General features: G+C 43.0%; 1 protein-coding gene across 1 annotated transcript in view; it reads right to left on the bottom strand.

The window, feature by feature from the left end:
* LOC104389002 (interleukin-1 receptor type 1-like) overlaps positions 1–2,284 on the bottom strand; it is a 26,098-nt gene extending 23,814 nt beyond the window's left edge. Inside the window, exon 1 of the mRNA XM_009997944.1 lies at positions 2,120–2,284. Coding sequence (XP_009996246.1) covers positions 2,120–2,284 — 165 coding nt within the window. The remainder of the gene's footprint in view (positions 1–2,119) is intronic.
* Between the last annotated feature and the right edge of the window lie 16,443 nt (positions 2,285–18,727).

Here is an 18,727-nt window from a genome sequence, read left to right as displayed (position 1 = left end):
TCGGGGGGAGCCCCGGGTGGCTGTGTGAGGGGGGCTGGGTGCCCCCCCGCCCCAGGTGGTGCCAACACCTGGCGCAGGCGAGGTGGCCCTTCTGCGTGGCCTCCTCTGGGGCTGCTCCCCCAGGTTTGAGCCAACCTTGTTCCCTCTGGCGTCAACCCGCGCTCTTCCTTTAGGCACCGCGCTGGGGTTCGGTTGCCCTCCAGGCTGCGATCCCCAGGCGGTCCAATTGACTTCAGCGCTGTGTGGGCACCCGTTTTCCCCCGAAGCTGCCCTCGGGGCTCATGGCAAGCCCTGTCCAGGCTGTTCTTGGAAAGGAGGAGGTCCCTGTGGCCAGCTCAGCGTGCCGGCTCTGCCTTGGGGGAGGATAACACCCGTTTCGCAGCTCGATGGGAGCAAAGACGTTTCAGTGCTTTAAATGACCAGATGCAGCCCACGCACCAGGCTGTGTCCGTGCCAGACGTAAATGCACCTGCCCTGAGGACCTGTGTAGTAACAAGTGCAACCAGCCCTTGGAGAATCCAGGAATGAGTGCAGGGACCTTCACTTCTGCTTGGGATTTTCCAGGACGGACATGTCAGTGTCTGGTACCACCATTCCCATATTCCATCACCTGAAGCTGCTCAGCTTCTCTGTTTGGAGCAAAGCTTTATTTGCTTTCCGTCATGTCAGTGTTTGCTTTTTGTCTGGTTTGGGCAGCTGTTCCTTCCACTTTCCCAGGGTATCACTTTTTCACTTGAATCAATAGTTTCTTCCTTGAAGGTTTGGGTAGTAACTCCATGTCATTTTCATTCTTTAGTTTGGTAGTGAAATGAAATATGTCCAAACAGAAATGCAATTTTTTTTCCAAACAGAAAGAAGTTTATCTGGAGTATTTCCTTGTCCATAGTTTTCAATTCAGTGCCTTCTCCTCCTTCAGTTTGGTTGTCCTAAACTTACCCTTAGTCATACCTTAGAGATACGACTGTAAGATACTCTGAGCGATTGCTTATCTCTGTGCTTTTTATTCAGGATCTGCATGCATTAACTATTTACATTCTAGATTAAGTAAACATACATTTTAATATGAATTATTAAAAGTCATGTAAGAAAAAGCTTCACTTTGGGGTTTGAACAATTCCCAAATCAATGTGAAGGGATGACAACTTATTAAGGGCTTGGAAAAATGGGGGAAGGCATGTTTTAACTTATTAAATGTTAGAGGAGATACTCCATTCCAAACTCACAGAACCATTACTCCTTCCCAAGTGGGAAGCTTGGACTTTGCTGGGTAAAAGGGCTATTTCGCTTGGTTTCATTAAAACTAATGAGGTGAAAGAAGGGATTCTCATACTGGCCTTCTTCCATCTTGACAATATCAGGATGAATCATAGAATTATAGAATCATGAAGGTTGGAAGGAACCTTAAAGATCATCAAGTTCCAAACCCCCTGCCATGAGCAGGGAACCCTAACACAAGATCAGGTTGCACAAAAACTCATCCAACCTGGCCCCAAAAACCTCCAGGGACGGGGCATCAACAACCTCCCTGGGCAACCCATTCCAGTTCCTCACCACCCTTAGAGTGAAGAATTTCTTGCTAATATCTAACCTAAATCTCGCCTCTCTCAGTTTAAAACCATTGCCCCTTGTCCTATCCCTGTCTTATCTGATGAAAAGCCCCTCTCCAGATTTTCTGTAGCCCCTTCAAGTACTGGAAGGTGCTATAAGGTCTCCTTGGAGCCTTTTCTTCTCTAGGCTGAACAGACCCAATTCTCTTAGCCTGTCTTCATAGCAGAGGTGCTCCAGGCCTTTGATCATCTTGGTGGCCCTTCTCTGGACACTTTCCAGGAGGTCTAAGTCTTTCCTGTGCTGAGGGCACCAGAACTGTACACAATGCTCCAGGTGGGGTCTCACCAGAGCAGAGTAGAGGGGCAGAATCACCTCCCTGGCCCTGCTGGTCACACTTCTTTTGATGCAGCCCAGGATGGGATTGGCCCTCTGGGCTCCAGCACACACTGGTGGCTCATGTCGAGCTTCTCATCTACCACCACCCCCAAGTCCCTCTCTCAGGACTGCTCTCTAGGCATTCTTCCCTCAGCCTGCATTTGTGCCTTGGGTTTCCCTGACCCAGGTGCAGGACCTTGCACTTCGCCTGGTTGAACTTAATGAGGTTGGCACTAGCCCACCTCTCCAGCTTGTCAAGGTCCCTCTGGGTGATGTCCTTTCCCTCTTGGGTGTCAACCACACCACACAGCTTGGTGTCATCAGTGAATGTGCTGAGGATACATTCAATCTCACTGTCCATGTCTCCAACAAAGATGTTAAACAGCACCGGTCCCAGTGCTGACCCCTGAGGGACACCACTCGTCACCTGCCTCCATTTGGATATTGAGCCATTGATCACAACTCTCTGGGTGTGGCCATCCAGCCAATGACTTATCCACCCAGTGGTCCATCTGTCAAATCCATGCCTTGTCAGTTTGGAGACCAGGATGTCATGTAGGACAGTGTCAAACGCTTTGCACATATCCAGGTAGATGACGTCATTTGCTCTGCCAACATCCACCATCTCTGTAGCCTTGTTGTAGAAGGCCACCAGATTGGTCAGACATGACTTGCCCTTAGTGAAGCCTTATTGGCTGGCACAAATCACCTCTTTATTTTCCATGTGCCTTAGCAGACTTTCCAGGAGGATCTGCTCCATGACCTTGCCAGGCACAGAGGTGAGACTGACTGGCTTGTAGTTCCCTGGGTCTTTCTTTTTCCCCTCTTTAAAAATAGTGGCTATGTTCCCTTTTTTCCAATCAGCAGGATCCTCACCATGCTGCCATGACCTCTCAAATATGATGGACAGAGGCTTAGCAATTGCATCCACCAGTTCCCTCAGGACTCGTGGGTGAATCCCATCAGGTCCTATAGATTTATTCACCTTCAGGTTCTTCAGATGGTCACGAACCTGCTCTGCACCTATGGTAGGGAGTAATTCATTCTCCCAGTCCCTGCTTTCACCTGTTGTGGCCTTTGTTTTGAGGTTGGAGCACTTGCCAGAGAAGACTGAAGCAAAGAAGTCATTGAGAACCTCAGCCTTCTCAATATCCTGTGTTGCTACCTCACCTGTTTCCTTCAGGAGAGGGCCTACACGCTCCTTGGATGTCCCTTTCTCCCCAGCATATCTAAGGAAGTTTTCCTTATTGTTCTCAATATCCCTGGCAAGATTTAATTCCATCTGGGATTTGGCTCTCCTAACCTGATCCCTAGATGCTTGGACAACCTCTCTGTAATCCTCCCAGGATACCTGCCCTAGCTTCCACCACCTGTATGCTTCCTTCTTAAGTTTGAGCATTTCTGGGAGCTGCTTATTAATCTATGCCAGCTTCCTGGAGTTTCTACTTGGCTTCCTCTTAGTTGGGATGCAAAGCTCTTGGGCCTGGAGAAGGTGATCCTTAAATCTCAGCCAGCTTTCATTGGCCCTTCTACCTTCCAGGATGTTATCCCAAGACACTCTCTTGAGCAGATCCCTGAAGAGGCTGAAATCTGCCCTTCTGAAGTCAAGGGTAGTAAGCTTGCTGTGAGCTCTCCCTGCTGCCCTGAGGATCTTGAACTCCACCATTTCATGATCACTACAACCTAGGCTGCCCTTGAGCTTAACAGCCCTCACCAGCCCTTCCTTGTTGATGAGGACGAGATCCAGCACAGCACCTCTCCTTGTTGGTTCCTCGATTACTTGAGAAAGGAAGTTGTCATCCTCGCACTCCAGGAACCTCCTGGATTGTTTGCATTTAGCAGAGTTGTTCTTCCAACAGATGTCAGGGTGGTTGAAGTCTCCCATGAGGACCATGGCTGGAGAATGTGAAGCTGCTCCTGTCTGTTATGTAGTGCCTCATCTGAATTATCCTTTTGCTCAGGCGACCTGCAGCAAATCCCCACTGTGATGTCACCTTGGCCTTTCTTCCTCTTCATTTTAACCCATAAGCTCTCTGTTGGCTCCTCATCCGTCCCCAGGGAGAGCTCCATGCACTCCAGCTGGTCTTTGACATAGAGGGCATGAAGAGCTACAGAGCTCTCAGAGAGGAAAGCTGTGAAATGTTTACCAGCTTACCAAATTATATAAGGGAGAGAAAATGCTTTATATGAGCTGGATGGGTAAATTTTTATTCCCATTGCTGTGTGTGACTATAAGCCTTAGCAATCTCTCATGTACATTTTAGCTGTGAAAAACGTTTTTATCTGCTTTTGCCTTCACATTTTTTGAGGCAAGGTTGGTGGTAAGCTGACTGGCTAAATTGGGGGAGCTTCATAGGCCATAGCAATCTTAAGAACAAAGATACTGGAGTGCTCTAAGTGCTTATCTGCCCAATATTTTGTTCCACAATATCCAAAGGGTCCATCAGTGTTTCCAACTAAGCTGCACAAAATTTGAAATTTGGTGACACAGGGAAGTTCAGAGAAAGAAGTGTCTCCCAGTAGGTAGCAATGATCAGGAAAGCTCTCCACCATGCAGCAAGTGAATAAAGAGCATGCTAGAAACCCAGCAATCTCAAGGAAGAGTAACACATGTATTGGATGTATATAACACTTGATAACGGTTGAAGATAAAGTGGTTATTTGTAGAATCTGGCATACATGACTATTTCCATAATTCTGTGTAGAGTCTTAAGAAGCATAATTGTCTCAAAACAGCGACCCTGACAAACTGGACATCATGCTTGGGTGGGGGCTTCACTTGATAACCACCTAGACCCTGTTCTTGCAAGGAAAGCCCCTCGTTTGGTAACCACCTTGATAAACTGGACATTGTCCTTGCAAATGGAGCCCTTCCTTTGGCAGCCACCCTGATAAATGGGACACTGTCCCTACTTGATAAGGAACAGTGGCCTGCAAGAGGAGCCCCATGGAGGCAAGTGCCACCTTGTGAAAGACCACTGTCCTGTTTAAGGACAGAGCACATGCGTGAAAATAAAGGTCATTGCCCGGTCAACCTGGATGGGGGGGTAAGTGATCACCTGGACCCCCATGCCCCCTTGACTCATTTCTAGAACAGTCCCAGATCCAACACTGAGTCTGTGCAGAGTAGTCCAAGCCTCACCAAGAGAGACAGGGCCAGGTGCCATCAAAGAGGCAGACTTGAAATGCTCAGGGCACCCGCACCTGCCATCCAAGGACCACAGTGTCATGCCCAGATCATTGCTGGATCCAAGGGTGATGAGATTTTTCCTATCCCCTCTTTATTCATCTCTGCCCCTGTCTCTCTCTCTCTCTCTGTCTCTCTTCATCTCTCTCTCCCCCTCTTTCTCTCTGTTTCTAACCTTGTTGTCGGCACATAAAGGTAACATCATTTCTAATTTTGCTCAGTTTTTTTCCAGTTGTAACCTGTTGTTTTGAGCGTACCATCTGGCCAAGTTCGGCTAGTTGTAATCTGTTGCTTTGAGAGTGATCCTGTTATTTGTGTCCTGTTAACAAGCTTTATAATCTTACTCAGTTTTAAGTAAAGGTGTGTTTTGTGAAAACCTCCTGGGTAATGGTCTTACTCTTAGAGTACTGCGCAGGGAATTCCTGAACTTAATCTTGCCGAATGGGTTGTTAAAAGAGATTAATTAAGAAAGGAGGACTGGATCCGAATCTCCCTTGGTCAACCTGTACCTCTGGGAAACCCAAGCCATACCCACTTTGTGGGACATGACAATGCCATACCCACCTTGTGGGACCTGACATTCTGGTATTCCATATCTGTTATGACTCTACTTTTAAGTGTGGTAAAAAGTAAAAGTAAAACCCCGAAGTACTCTCCAGTATTCATTTTAGAGAAACTAATCACTCCAGACCAGAAGTTCACTTCCAAAAGAACACACGCAAATGTCAGCACTGCCAAATGGTGATTCAGGAGCAAAGTATGCATTTTTCTTAGAGCAGAGATTGTTTCCTAGAGTTTCCTAAAATTGATCATGAAACATCTAGTAAGACTCAAGTTAGAGAGCAGTAATTTTGTGAATTTCTGTTCTTGTTTCACTGTAGAGCTGTTTACCCAAATGAGTTTTACAACCCAATCTATTACTTCAATTGCACAGTCAAATGTGTGAGTGTACCTAAGCTCTGAGTTCACTTGTAATTGGGAAGAACCTGTCAGTGCTTTCAACTGCAGGCCCCTGGGGCATGTTTCAGAGCTCAAACCTCTGGGTTGATGCCAGGCTGCTGTTAGCAAGACCACATTGTTCAGAAATCAGTCAGCAACAAGAAGCCAGAGAGAGGTTCATGTCCATCAGTATCCTGAAGTAACTGGACAGGGTGAACTTCACAGCAACACATTAAGTTGTTCCAGTTGGCCCTGGAAGGTGCTGCTCTTAGCACATCAGTCACTGATGTTGGAAGTGATGACTATGCCATGCTACTTTATTTAAAAGCAGTCTGGTAATTCCACTGAAGTTCTCCATGGGGCTCTTTGGACTTGTACAGGTTAATGTGGAAAGGAAGCAAGAAGCACAGATTTATGCCAGAGTTCCTGCTTAAACAGAGCTAAATCTTTCTACAGAGCTGAAAGCTATAAATCTTTGGGAGAAAACAACAACAACGACAAAACAAAACCACAACAAACAAACAACCACCAAACAAAACAGTTCTAAGTATCCTGCAGTCTGAACACACCTGTTCAACACAGTTGCTCCCACCAAGATCCTCATTCCAGAAAATCTTTAATCTGGGGTAGTTGATTTTATTGTGATCCAGGTTCAAAGCCCAAATCAAAACTGAGTGGCTATATATCCTTCTAGATCCCTAGGAGAGAGAGATCATATTTGATCAGGTATATTCATCTAAATTTACAGTAAATTGGTACTGGGTTTGTACTAATCCCAACTGACTTTTTAAGTAAGTGAAAAACCTGCACGTACCAGTTATCTCAAAAGATAGTTTTCACAATTGGAATCTCATTTGAAATAAAAACAGGTGTTTCATTTTTCTTTTAAAAAGCCCTAGAGGTTCTTTCATCAGTTGTTTCCATGTGCAACTGCAGCTTAAGTGGAGGAGGTTTCCACAGTTATGTGACTGCCACTGCAACACTCCTGTCCATCCAGAATCAATGTGGATTTATTTACAAGATGTTTCTCTTCTATCTTTTCTGTTACTCTTTTCCATGTCTCCTGAGAGCAATGCTGTTAAGGACTTTCCTTTTTACTTTCAGCATACAGAAGATCTGTAGCCTTGTTAAGTTCCAATGTGGGGTCCAAAACCCCACTTTTTGGGCTTTGCCACGTTACCACTTCAGTAAATCATCCATGCTTCTGTGACTGACATTACCTAAATAGTTTTCATTTGAACTGAAGCAGTTCTCAAGGCAGATCCCGGAATGGCTTTGAGGTTTGTGTCCCTAGGACTTCCTTGAGGTGGAGACAGTATATTGGCACTAACAATATGCATCAGAGCCAAAACAAGTGGTGGTTTGGTGAGTCATTGAAATGACAACCAAGTTTCATAATTTTGTGTCTCTGCCTGATGCTCAGCCACTTGAAGATCTTATCCTGTTTTGTGGGTTACAGCTCTTAGAGTCAGCAGGAGTGCAACTGAAATGGCTGTAATTAATCTGCAGTGAGGTCTGTAAGATGGATGCAGCAGTTTATCCCTCACATATAACTAGCATGACTTTAAAATGTCCTCATATGTCTGCTGTTATCATGGAGGAGCTCTCTAAGTTATGCTTTTGCAGCTTGCTGTGTATATTGTGGGACTGAAATACGGTCACTAAATAATAAGGAATATTTAGGAACAGTAACTTGCAGTGGATTGAGTTTTGAAAAATAAACCTCTGTCTCAGGAGAAACTACAGTATGTTGGTGATTTCACCCTAGATTAGAAGGAAGGATTAGTTCTTTAGAAGCATGTAGAAATGACTGTGCTGCTGTTTTCTCCTACCACTTGTAAAAGGTGTTGCCTTGAAACAGCATGGGACATAGGAAACAAAATACTGAGTACTTTTGCCTGGCATGTGGAAGATGATGCTCATGATAAGATAATTATCTACAGCAATGGATTTCCTGTGTCTGAAACATGAACCCTTTGTCTTTGGAGAATTATTTACTGTCTTTCATAGTGCTGGATTCTAACTGGCTGAACATGAATCACTGTGCTAAGTGCTGCCTCAAATGCTTCCAGAGGCTAGGCAGGATTTTGCCAAGCAGTCAGTTTTCTGTCCACTGTATGTATGTCCAGGAGTCCTGTGCTGGCACTGGCACTGGGTTCTTACAGAAGCTTTGATTTTCCTGTTTTCTTTCCTTGTTTTTGCTCATATGTCTTAACAAATAAGCAGTACTGCCATTGTTAGTAACTTCTAAGTGATTAGTCATCAGGAGCTTTGTGCACAAACTGAACAGGTTTCCAATGCTAGCCTAATTGCAAGGAAAGCACAAGTAATCTGGAGTAGTGAACACAGCTGGAATTACAACATGCTCCCTCACCAAAAACTTTTATACTGCTTGGGGAAAATGGCTCAAAAGTTATCCTTGTTACTGATTTTTATTTCTCTATTATTAACACTTATCCACTGTTCTTTAATACTTGTCGTAAAGTAAAAAGTGCAGTTCTTGACAGATTTTTCTTTGCAACTACTGCGTACTCATCCTACAATAAACCTGGGCTGCAAAAGAAGCAGCCACAGGCAAAGAGGAAGGACAATAGGAAGAGTCAGATTAGAAATAAGAAGTAGAAACTGGATTTCAATCATCTGGTAAGAAGTACATGTGGAGCAAAATTAACACAAACAGAACAGGAGACTATTGTGGCTGTGTCATGCCATAGTTTTTGCTCAGTGCCAGCATATTAACTGGTACAGATTTAAAGCCTATGAGGAAGAGTTTCATTGCCATTCCCACACAAAAACAAAAGCTTACCGATGACAGAGCTCTCCCTGTGACATCCGTGTCATTCATTGCAGCACATGTATCAGGACACACCTATTATTCTCAGTAGGATTTTAGTCAGCAGCAGTATTCATGACACAAAACACAGGTGGTTTTGCCTCTTTCCTCTTTCTTCCACATGTCCTTCAAACACAAACATTAGCTCTGACTTTCTAAGATTAACCTTTCAATTCTCTCATTTTACCCCATGGAGACCAACTTGTTATACACAACAATTTCTTCTAAATCCTACCCTTGTCTTACAGGCCTAAACAGAAACTAAGAGTCTCCAACTTTCTGGCTGCCAGGGTGTCAGTGTGTCCCTCTGCAACACTCTTGTCCTTAGATTTCCCTTCTTCCCATTCCCCAGCTGTACTTGTCACATTGCTCCTTATCACTCTCCTTTTAGGGCAAAGTCTTCAGCTTTCACCTCCCAGGATCCTCAGGCTTTCACAGAGCCTGACTTGAGTAGCTACCACACAGTTCATCTCAGCAGATGACCCATCTGTGGTCAGCTAGAGTCATGGGGAGCAGTTCTCTGACCTGCTCCTCTGTGTCCACTTGCAAATTATCTATCTCAGCCATAGAAATCTATCTGTCCTGGGGATGTCTACACTGGAGGGGATTAATCCAGTTCTCAGACCTGCCTGAACAGACTGCAGCATCTCTAATACATTTTATGCATTTCTGATTAATCATTTTATTATAATTCCTGTTATTGAATCATGTAACAGAAGAGAAGGAAGATAATTTCCCTCATGAGTTGCATCACATTTTGAACGAATAGTTTCTTGTTACTTCTGAAAGTACCTGCAAGATCTTTTTCCTTCTCTGCTGCAGTCTTCCACTGCCTGAAGAGCTGGTGTTCTCCTCAGCCAAAAGAAAGCGAACAGTCATGTGGAACACAGAAATAGTTAATGAGCTAGTTTTATGTCAGTGGAACCTTTAAAAATGAGTTGGCAAATGCTGACAGTGGTGCCAAGTAATCCCAGCTGCCACTGGCACTATGCTTTCTCTGCTGAATGTCATTAAAATTTCTTCATTTTTCCCACTGGCAGTCACTCAAGAGCTATATTGTTATAGGAGTATAAGAAAAAATATTGTGTGTATCCTTCTACCTAGCTAGTCACCTCTGTTCCCATGGTCTTTGCTTCACAAATGACCTGCAATATAGAAGTTGCAGTAAAATACAGGTGCTCCATTCACTGAGTTACTGGGCTACAGGCAACATCTTGCCTGGACTTTGGTAATTAAAACCAGCTCTCCACTCACAGTAAATGCAGCTGCAGAGGGCACAGTAAGCTGCTACGATCCAAAATAAATTAAGTTCATTTTGAATTTATTAAATTCCAATGCTTTTCTTCTCTGGATTTGCATGTGCTCTTTTTGTCCTCAGTCTTTTCTTTAGATTGCCTGTGAGAACCCACAGAGATGATTAGTATAGCTGTCACGGTCATGACCTGTGAAGGTTACCTAACCCACAGGTATGCAAAGATGGTGACCATGGGGTTTCTCAGGATTCTGCTGCACACAAGGACACAGAGGTTGGGTTTCTGAGGATTACTTTGTTACAAATTACTACAGAATGACTATTAGTAAGAACAAATAAATACAGATTTAGATACAGATATAGCAAATATAAATATATGCTACAAGTCAGTACAGCATTACCACTATGAAAGCAACTATATATATATACGAGTAAATAAAATATATGTGTATTAAAAGTTATTGCAGAATTCCAGCTAGTGAAGGAAGTATACACTTGTTAATCTGTGTCCATGCCTATAAATATATTAAGGGAGGTGTTACCAGTATGACACTCACCAAACTGCTCCCACGAGTGGGGTTAATAGATGACAGCAGAAGTCTCACTTCAAGGATGATCCACATCACGGAGTCCCAAGTCAACCAGGTGTCCCAAGCAAGGGTCCGTTCTGTCCAGATCTCCTGCAGAAAAGCTCTTGCAGAATAACTCTTGAAGAGAAGCTCATTTTGGATAGGTAGCAAGTAACTTTTTATACCTTTCTCACATAATTCCCTATTCAGTAGGACATCGGTTCCTGGAATAGTTGTTGCTGACTCCTGTTTTCATGGAAGGTCAGTTTGTTATCACAGTTTCTTTGTCCTGCACCCATCAAGGTTTCTTTGTCTTACTCCCCACCCAGGAGGTTTCCACTGAGCTTATCAGGGATGTCTTGGAACCTTGGCTAAGATATCCTTCTTTGTTGGTATGTGAGCCAGGTCACCTTTGCGGTCAGGTAGCTCAACTGGCAGAACTTTCATTCTGCTGTGTGGTGAAGACAGAGGAGCACCCAAAGGCAAAAAAAAGGTGTAAGAGGTGGAGTGTGAGGGATGCCCCCACTCTGACTGGGTGAGCAGCACTTTGCTTCAGGCATCACCAACAAGTGGGCCTGACTGAAGTCAGCCTTGTTGTGCAAACCATGAGAACTGTGCTATGCCAGAACTTCTCAGGAACTAAGACATATCTTCTTAGGAACTTAGAGTTCTGAAGAGAACCAGCCCGAGCTGGGACTAGGCAAAACCAAAAACTGCTACAGCTGCACACACAGCAAGCTGGGGGTTTGAGTACTAGTCAATCACTTTATGCTATAAATATCAATTGCGCTCTCTGAGCCCACTGAGCTCTCCTGTAGGGTAGCAGGCTGCACGGAGATGATCTCTTCCTGAGCAGGTATGACTGTCCAGGTTACTCCTCAAGGCTGAGACTCCTGACCCAGTCTCTGACACCTATAATGAGGTAAACATTTTACATTAGGCCAAAAAGCATGTTGTGTACTAGCAGCATTTATATAGCCAACTATGTTTATCAGAACTGTAATAAGTAGTAGAATGTTTGACCACCATCTAAATTATAATTTAAATAATTGTCAAATAATTATCAAATCATCTAATCATTGTCAAGTTGTTGTTAAATCACTGTTTAATTAGTATTCAATTATTACGTGATGCACATTTGGCTACCATTTAATATTCAGTCATTAATTAGTTATCACTTGATCATTGTTTAATCATTAATTAAAAGCCTTCTAGTCAACCCCACAATGATAACTTCTCTTGTGACAAGGCAGCACTTAGTCTGTACTAGGGAAATTAAACCAGTAATAAAGTAACTCTAGCAAGAAAATTAGATTTCTTTGAGTATATCTAATACTACATCTTATGGCTCCTGTCGTGACCACCCTCCAGACCAGCTTCCCATTCTGTGGAGACCATTACCATGTCAAGCGTGGCATCTTGCACAGATGGAGGAAAATCAATGCCATAGATAAATAGTATTTGGCTAAAAAGAGGAAATACTGAAGATTATTCAGTTGAGAAAAGCGGTAAGGAAAGTGAGAAATATTGGGGGCTGTTTAGGCTGTGGTTTCCTGAGAAGTTCTGGCTTTGATTTTACTATTTTAGATTTTTTAAAAGCACAGCCCGTAAGAAAGATCCTGAGCCAGAAGAAGTCTGTGTTGTTAATGCCAAGCTTCTATTTCAATGAGCCAAATACAGGCATGTTACCTCTTAAGAGTAATTCAGACTAAGTACAAAATCTGTGGGTTTATTTCTATGCCCTGGCATTCAAGCTAGTAAAACAACTAACCAGCTTAATATTTCATGTTGGAGAACTTAGGCAGTTAAAGTTAAGAATGTAACTTACACAAAACTGTTTTTTCTTCTCTTCCTGGTATATCAAGTCAGTTCATGCTCCAACTACCAGGTTCCTATATTGTACAAGTTTCAGAATCAAAAGACAACATATATCCTGTACATATCCTGACTACAAATAATTCATCCTGACAACATGTGAAAATCCTCCAAATAATTTTGTCTTCACAGCAGCTTCTTACCATGAGATGTCAGGCACAAGAGAGAATAATAGTGTAAGAAGGCTGTTGTCAACTTTCCTCGCTCCCAGCATCCTACCAGAGAGAATAGCTTCCTCTGAAACACCTAGAGCTTTCTGCTGCAAAGTGTAGAGCTTAAGTCAACACTGTAGAAAGTAAGAGTTAGAGATTCAGCTGGTGAAGTCCATTTAATTTTACAGCTTTTTTAATCTAGTGCCCCTCATCTTTTTAACTGAACTTTACCATGATATATATTATTTGTTATCATAGTTTTTATAATATTGCATTGAAGTCATGCCTTGACCCATTATGCAAATGGATCAAGTGACAAGCAAACTGCAAAGCAGCATGGAATACATTTAAAATTAAAGGATGTTACCAAGCAATGTTTATATTGGGTCTTCCAAAGGAGACAATGCAATTTGTTCCAAGCCTTCTGTTCTGAGGTAAATCTCTTTATGTTTTGAAAATTTTCATTCTGTAGAAAATATTACTGTCTCAGTCTTTGTCTTAGACCTTTGAAGCTCATCAGAACAGTCAGTTTTGTTAAAGAAAGAGGAAAATTTGAGCAAGACCTGCATGGATTAGGGATAAGCAGAGACAGCCATTTGAAAAAGATGGTATTATGGTGCTGAGTGAATGGTGAGGAGAGAGTTTGTATCAGCAGGGGGGAAAGGATTTTAAGAAAGGAGGATGGGCCAGATTTCTGGGACTACATCAAGAAGAAAAAAACCAAGAAAAGTAGCACATCATTATAAGGTGTAGCAAAGCTGTGCTTGCAAGGCGAGGAAAGTTTTCTTATGAACCCCCCAAAAAAGAGCAACCGAGAGTTCTAAGAATAAGTTTTTGACAAATGTTTGAACTGCAGTCCCAATTCAAATCTGTTGTTGAAATGCCATCAGGCTGCTGTGGCAAGAGGGTGGAGTGGTACAAAGAGCAGCCAGTTTGACTCAGAGGTTAACCACTGTTTTGCATGCAAGCGGAGCTGGAGACTGAGAAACGTGTCACTGAACTCTGTTGTTCTTTCCATTTCTTGTTCATTTCAACTGAGCTCTCTGAATTTGGGGGCAAGGTGTTACTTGTCCACATAAAGCATCAAAAAGCTGTTGAATAATTAGGGAGACTGGGAGCAAATACGGGTCAAGGAGCCCTGGTCTTATTTACAGGATCCAAAGCAACTTAAAGGATATCATCATTGACGTGGATTTGTTTGTATGTTTTTTGCCTATCCTTTTGCAAAGAAAGCTTGTGATGAGGCATAACCTCAATCTCCAGTCAACAAGTTGCTTTCTTTCATTCAAAAATAATTACCCTCTTTTACTGCTATTATAAAATTAACTTTCATGGATTTAACTCTTTTTGCAAGACTCAATAATGAATTGAGAGCCACCCCATTCATCATTGCTCACAGCAGTCTTGATGTCTCTCCAGCTCAAAGCAACCACACTGAGATGAGGAATGTCCCAGCCTGTGAGACTGAGCAGTACAACCAGTTAAGAGAGCAACAGAAGAGAATGCACAAGCCACTTCAAGGTTTTATCCTTTGAGGCATTCACTAAAACTGGTGCTAAATCACTGTCTGAGAGGATGTTACCTTAAACAATGTGGATGACCATAATGTCTGATTTAAGAGGAGGTACAAGATTAGGAACTGGATTTGGCATTACCATTTAACTGGTATCACATTGGTAGTTTGAGCTAATGGTAGTCCAAGCTATTAAACTGGTAATATAAACGACATGAGCACTAAGCACAGAGTTTGAAAGTGGTTTAAAACAGACAAAGCAGCTGTGCTTTTTTTATTGCTTATTTGGGATGCATGAAAAAGTTCTATATTTACTGCAATGACTGGTTGCCTCCCACACCCCTGCACTCCCCTGGGTCTCTGGACACTCTTTGGAGTGCTGCAAAGGCAGTACCTTGGGAAGCAGCAACCCCTCCATCCCTGAAGCAAAGGAGAGAAGCAGTTCTGAGCTCTGAATGCTCCCAGCCTCCTTTACTCCATCAGGTGGTGAGCAAGCTTCACATCCCCTTGACATCCGTTTCTTTCTCTTAAGCAGAAGCCTGAAGGAGGGAGGAGGAGTCAAACCACAGCACTATGAACATGCCAAGGGTGGAAATTCACATTACATACAGGCAAACTGGAAACAATAATTTGTGTTCACACTGTTCTCTTTATTTCTCTGTCCTTCATTTCTGTGGTGTTTGTGCTATGTTGCTCAGCAGTGTTGTAGGGAATGGTTTCAGAATGATTACATACTTGGGAGGAGGAGTAAATAAGGCAAAGGATACAAAGGAAAGGACAGAGCTGAAGGAAAGAAGCCAAATATTTTAGATAAGCAGTCTCCATCATAGATCTCATTGTACAACAGACCTTGTCTCCATTTTTAGAAATGTAAGTGCACAGGTCCAACAAGTTACAAAACTGGTATTTTCCCTTGTTGATTCATATAGCAGAAACTTTTCAAACCTTGTTTTGCTTTCTTCAAGAGCAGCTTTTCAGGGACATATTTCAGGTTACTGAAAGCATACAAATCTGACACATACTTTAATGCTGACTGGTTGAGGTTGCTCATCGGTGCTCAAATGCAAGCAACAGGAAGGGAAAGGAGCGTGGTCAGCAGGCTGTGCCCCACTTGGAGGAGGCCTCCTACTGCTCCAGGGCTTCTGTGCCTTGTAGGTCCCTCCTCTGAGACGCCATGACCTTTGCTGTGTGTTCCAGCTGTTGGGAAAGCTGGAGTAGAGGAGGGGAAAAAGAAAAAAAAACAACAACATAAGCAAAACAGAGAGGCCTTGATAGATTGCTGTCCTGGTTTGAGGCAGGATGAAGCCAATTTTCCTTTTACTGACTTTTTTTTCCTTCAGTAAACTAGCAACAGTGTGCTCTAGCTAGAGCTGGTAAGACAGAGGAATGTTTTTCTAACTGCTGGGTCATCAAGGTTGCACCTTCACTCTGCCGGCTCAGACACTACAGGGAGATCTGTGACCCCCCCCATAGGAGGCTGAGTTAGACAGACAGCAAAATTGGCCAGAGATATTCCATTCCATGTATCTACGTAAGCTCAGAGGAAGGTCAGAGATCACAGAAGACAACTTCCTTCCTGCTTCTTCTTCCCTTCTCTTCTGTCCATGGCCGGCATCTGGGGAGGACTCCGTCCATCCATCACTGTTGATCCCCAGGCTCAAGCTCTCCTAACCCTCATCACTCTGTGCTCTCTCCAGCAGCTCCAGGATTTCTTAGGACTCTCCCAGCTGAGGGAAGTGCTGTGGGAGCTGCTGGGGTTGAGGGGAGGCAAGAGGCTTTTGCTCATACCTGAACATATCTGTATATAATTATATATATTTTCATATATCATTACTGTTTAATTAAAGCTGTGTAGTTTAGTTTTTAATCCAGCCAAGTCTCTCTCTTTTTCTCTCTCTCCTTCCCTACCTGGGTGGGAGGGTGAGGGGATCGAGAGCATTGTTGTTGGACCTGAGTCAAACAGTGACAATTGCTCTGAAGGAGATACAGTTTAGGGTGGCTTTCATATGCACCCTAAGAGGTGGAAGAAAATAGCCCATGTCCCCAGCCAGCCTTGGATAGAGCAGTCACAGACTGTCTCCTGACCCTCCTTGAAGTGGTATCTACAGCAGTCACAACCAAGAGTTTTCTAGATTTTCTGGAAAGAGATGGCATCAATGACTTACAAAGAGGATGTTGCAATTATGTAGCATTTCCTCTTTTGTGGCACAGAAACCAAGCTCCTGGAACATAGACAGAAATCAGCTAAAACTTCCTATAAGAAAACTATAACTATGTAATTATTTATAAATTCACCAAATTCACCTAACGTTTCACAGGGATGCAAGCTACATGTTCCTGACAAAGATTGTGTTCCTGTTCCTGGATGTAGACATGTAGACGTGTTTTTCTTCTTTAACATATTTTTTTTAATTTCTGAATGGATTTGGGTGACTTTCATTTTTTAAAAAAAAATTTTGATTACTATGGAGCATAGAAAATATCCGTCCAAAGGGAATATTTTAGCAATATTCAAAAGAGGTTACTCCAAAACTTACAGAGTTTCTATCAACCCTATCCGTGATGCTACCCGCAGTTCAGACTTGGATCCATCTCGCTGGAGAGCAGCCCTGTGGAAAAGGATCTGAGGGTCTTGGTGGATAACAGGCTCAACATGAGTGAACAGTGTGCTGCTGCAGCAGCAAAGAAAGCCAACAGGATGCTGGGCTGCATCAACAAGGGCATCACCAGCAGAGATAAAGAAGTCATCATCCCGCTGTACTCAGCACTTGTCAGACCACACCTGGATTTTTGGGTTCGGTTTTGGTCCCTGCTCTACAGAAAAGATGCAGACAGGCTGGAGAGGGTCCAGAGAAGGGCCACAAAGACGATCAGAGGGCTGGAGGACCTGCCATATGAGGAGAGGCTGAGAAAACTGGCTTTGTTCAGCCTTGAGAAGAGAAGGCTTAGGGGACACCTTATTACAGTGTTCCAGTACTTAAAGTAAGTGTTCCATGCTTACTTTGTGGCTACCAAGAAGATAGAGACTCCCTATTTACAAGGAGTCACATGGAAAAGACAAGGGGTAATGGGCACAAGTTGCTTCTGGGGAGATTCAAATTGGACACAAGAGGTAAAATTTTCACCATGAGGACAGTCAAACATTGGAATAGTCTTCAAAGGGAAGTGGTAGATTCCCCCACTCTGGACAGTTCTAAGTCTCTCAGCTTGACAGGGTGCTGAGCCATCTCATATAAACTATAGTATTACCTATATAGGTAGGACCAGATGATCCTTGAGGCCTCTTGCAACCTAGCATTCTATGATTCTATGAATTATTATTGCTATTGTAACTCACCTTCAGAAGTCTAAGGCAAGCCAGTTACAACACCTTAAAATAAAACTGGCTAAAACACTCTGTTTACAAATCAGTTGCACATGAAAGATTGATGTTTTCTTCTGGATGTTTTTATTACCATGGCTATTTAAAAAAATACTCTTTGAAAAGCATTCTTTGGAAAGCCCTCTCTGAAATAAGCTAGACAGCAGTGCTATTGCTTAAAAACCATTTATTCATCCCAATAAGGCAAGTAGTTGAAGGAGGCTCTAGCAGTGCTTTTGGGAACCTACACTTGTAATGTTGAAGCGATCACTAGTTTTGTTCAGTAATCGTGATTTTCAAAGGAGATTGATTGGACTAAAACCACTTTTATTGATTACTAATATTCTTTGAAAATCTAGAAGAAAAAAAAAAAAAAAAGAATACAGGGAAAACAGCTCCTCACTGTAAGTATGAGTAATTTTGCATGGAGGTCACTTAAACGTTCTTCAAATTTCTCATTTTTTAGCCACAAGTAGAGTTACACAGAGGCAATAACGTCTATTACATCAAATATAGGGCATAGTAGGAATCAGTGCAGCACAACAGCAACTTAGACTGCAACTGGAACATTACTCAGATGGTACCAGCACATTGTGTGCATAGTTCTGTGGCTTGCCAGGCTTCCTGCCTCTCCTTGTAACACTCAATAAAGGAAAAACTGTAGTATTTACAAAGAATAAAAGTAGCATCAGCATTTGCAGATGTTGCAAGTTTGTTTTCTATTGAAGGAGAGATGTAATTTTATTAAATTTTATTTGCTCTGTATTTTCAGATATTTGATAAAATTTGGCAGTCTGGGTCAAACAGGATGTTGCTGTCTGGTTGTCAACAACAGATACATGTTAGTTCACATCTAAGTTCAACTCTGCATGTGTGCCCCGAGATTTTGTGTATTGGCAAAATTATCCTTGCTCAATCTGTTTAGCTAGGTCTTAGCTGTAGACTCCTTTCATGTGTAGTTTCATTCACCCCTCCTCCTTCAAAATATATGCCTCCAGCCTCCCTGTTGTTTCCCTGTTTCTGGAGGCTCCCACAGTACAGCTGTCCATGAGCTCCTCCCCAGTGACTGTCATCCTGAGACTCACCACTGACCTTCTCCTTCAAACATCTTCAACCACTCCCT

This window comes from Chaetura pelagica, unplaced genomic scaffold (assembly GCF_000747805.2).
Source record: "Chaetura pelagica isolate M959 unplaced genomic scaffold, ChaPel_1.0 scaffold123, whole genome shotgun sequence".
Taxonomy (NCBI): domain Eukaryota; kingdom Metazoa; phylum Chordata; class Aves; order Apodiformes; family Apodidae; genus Chaetura; species Chaetura pelagica.
The sequence above is the reverse complement of the archived record's forward strand: the minus strand, read 5'-3'. Positions and strand labels throughout refer to the sequence as shown.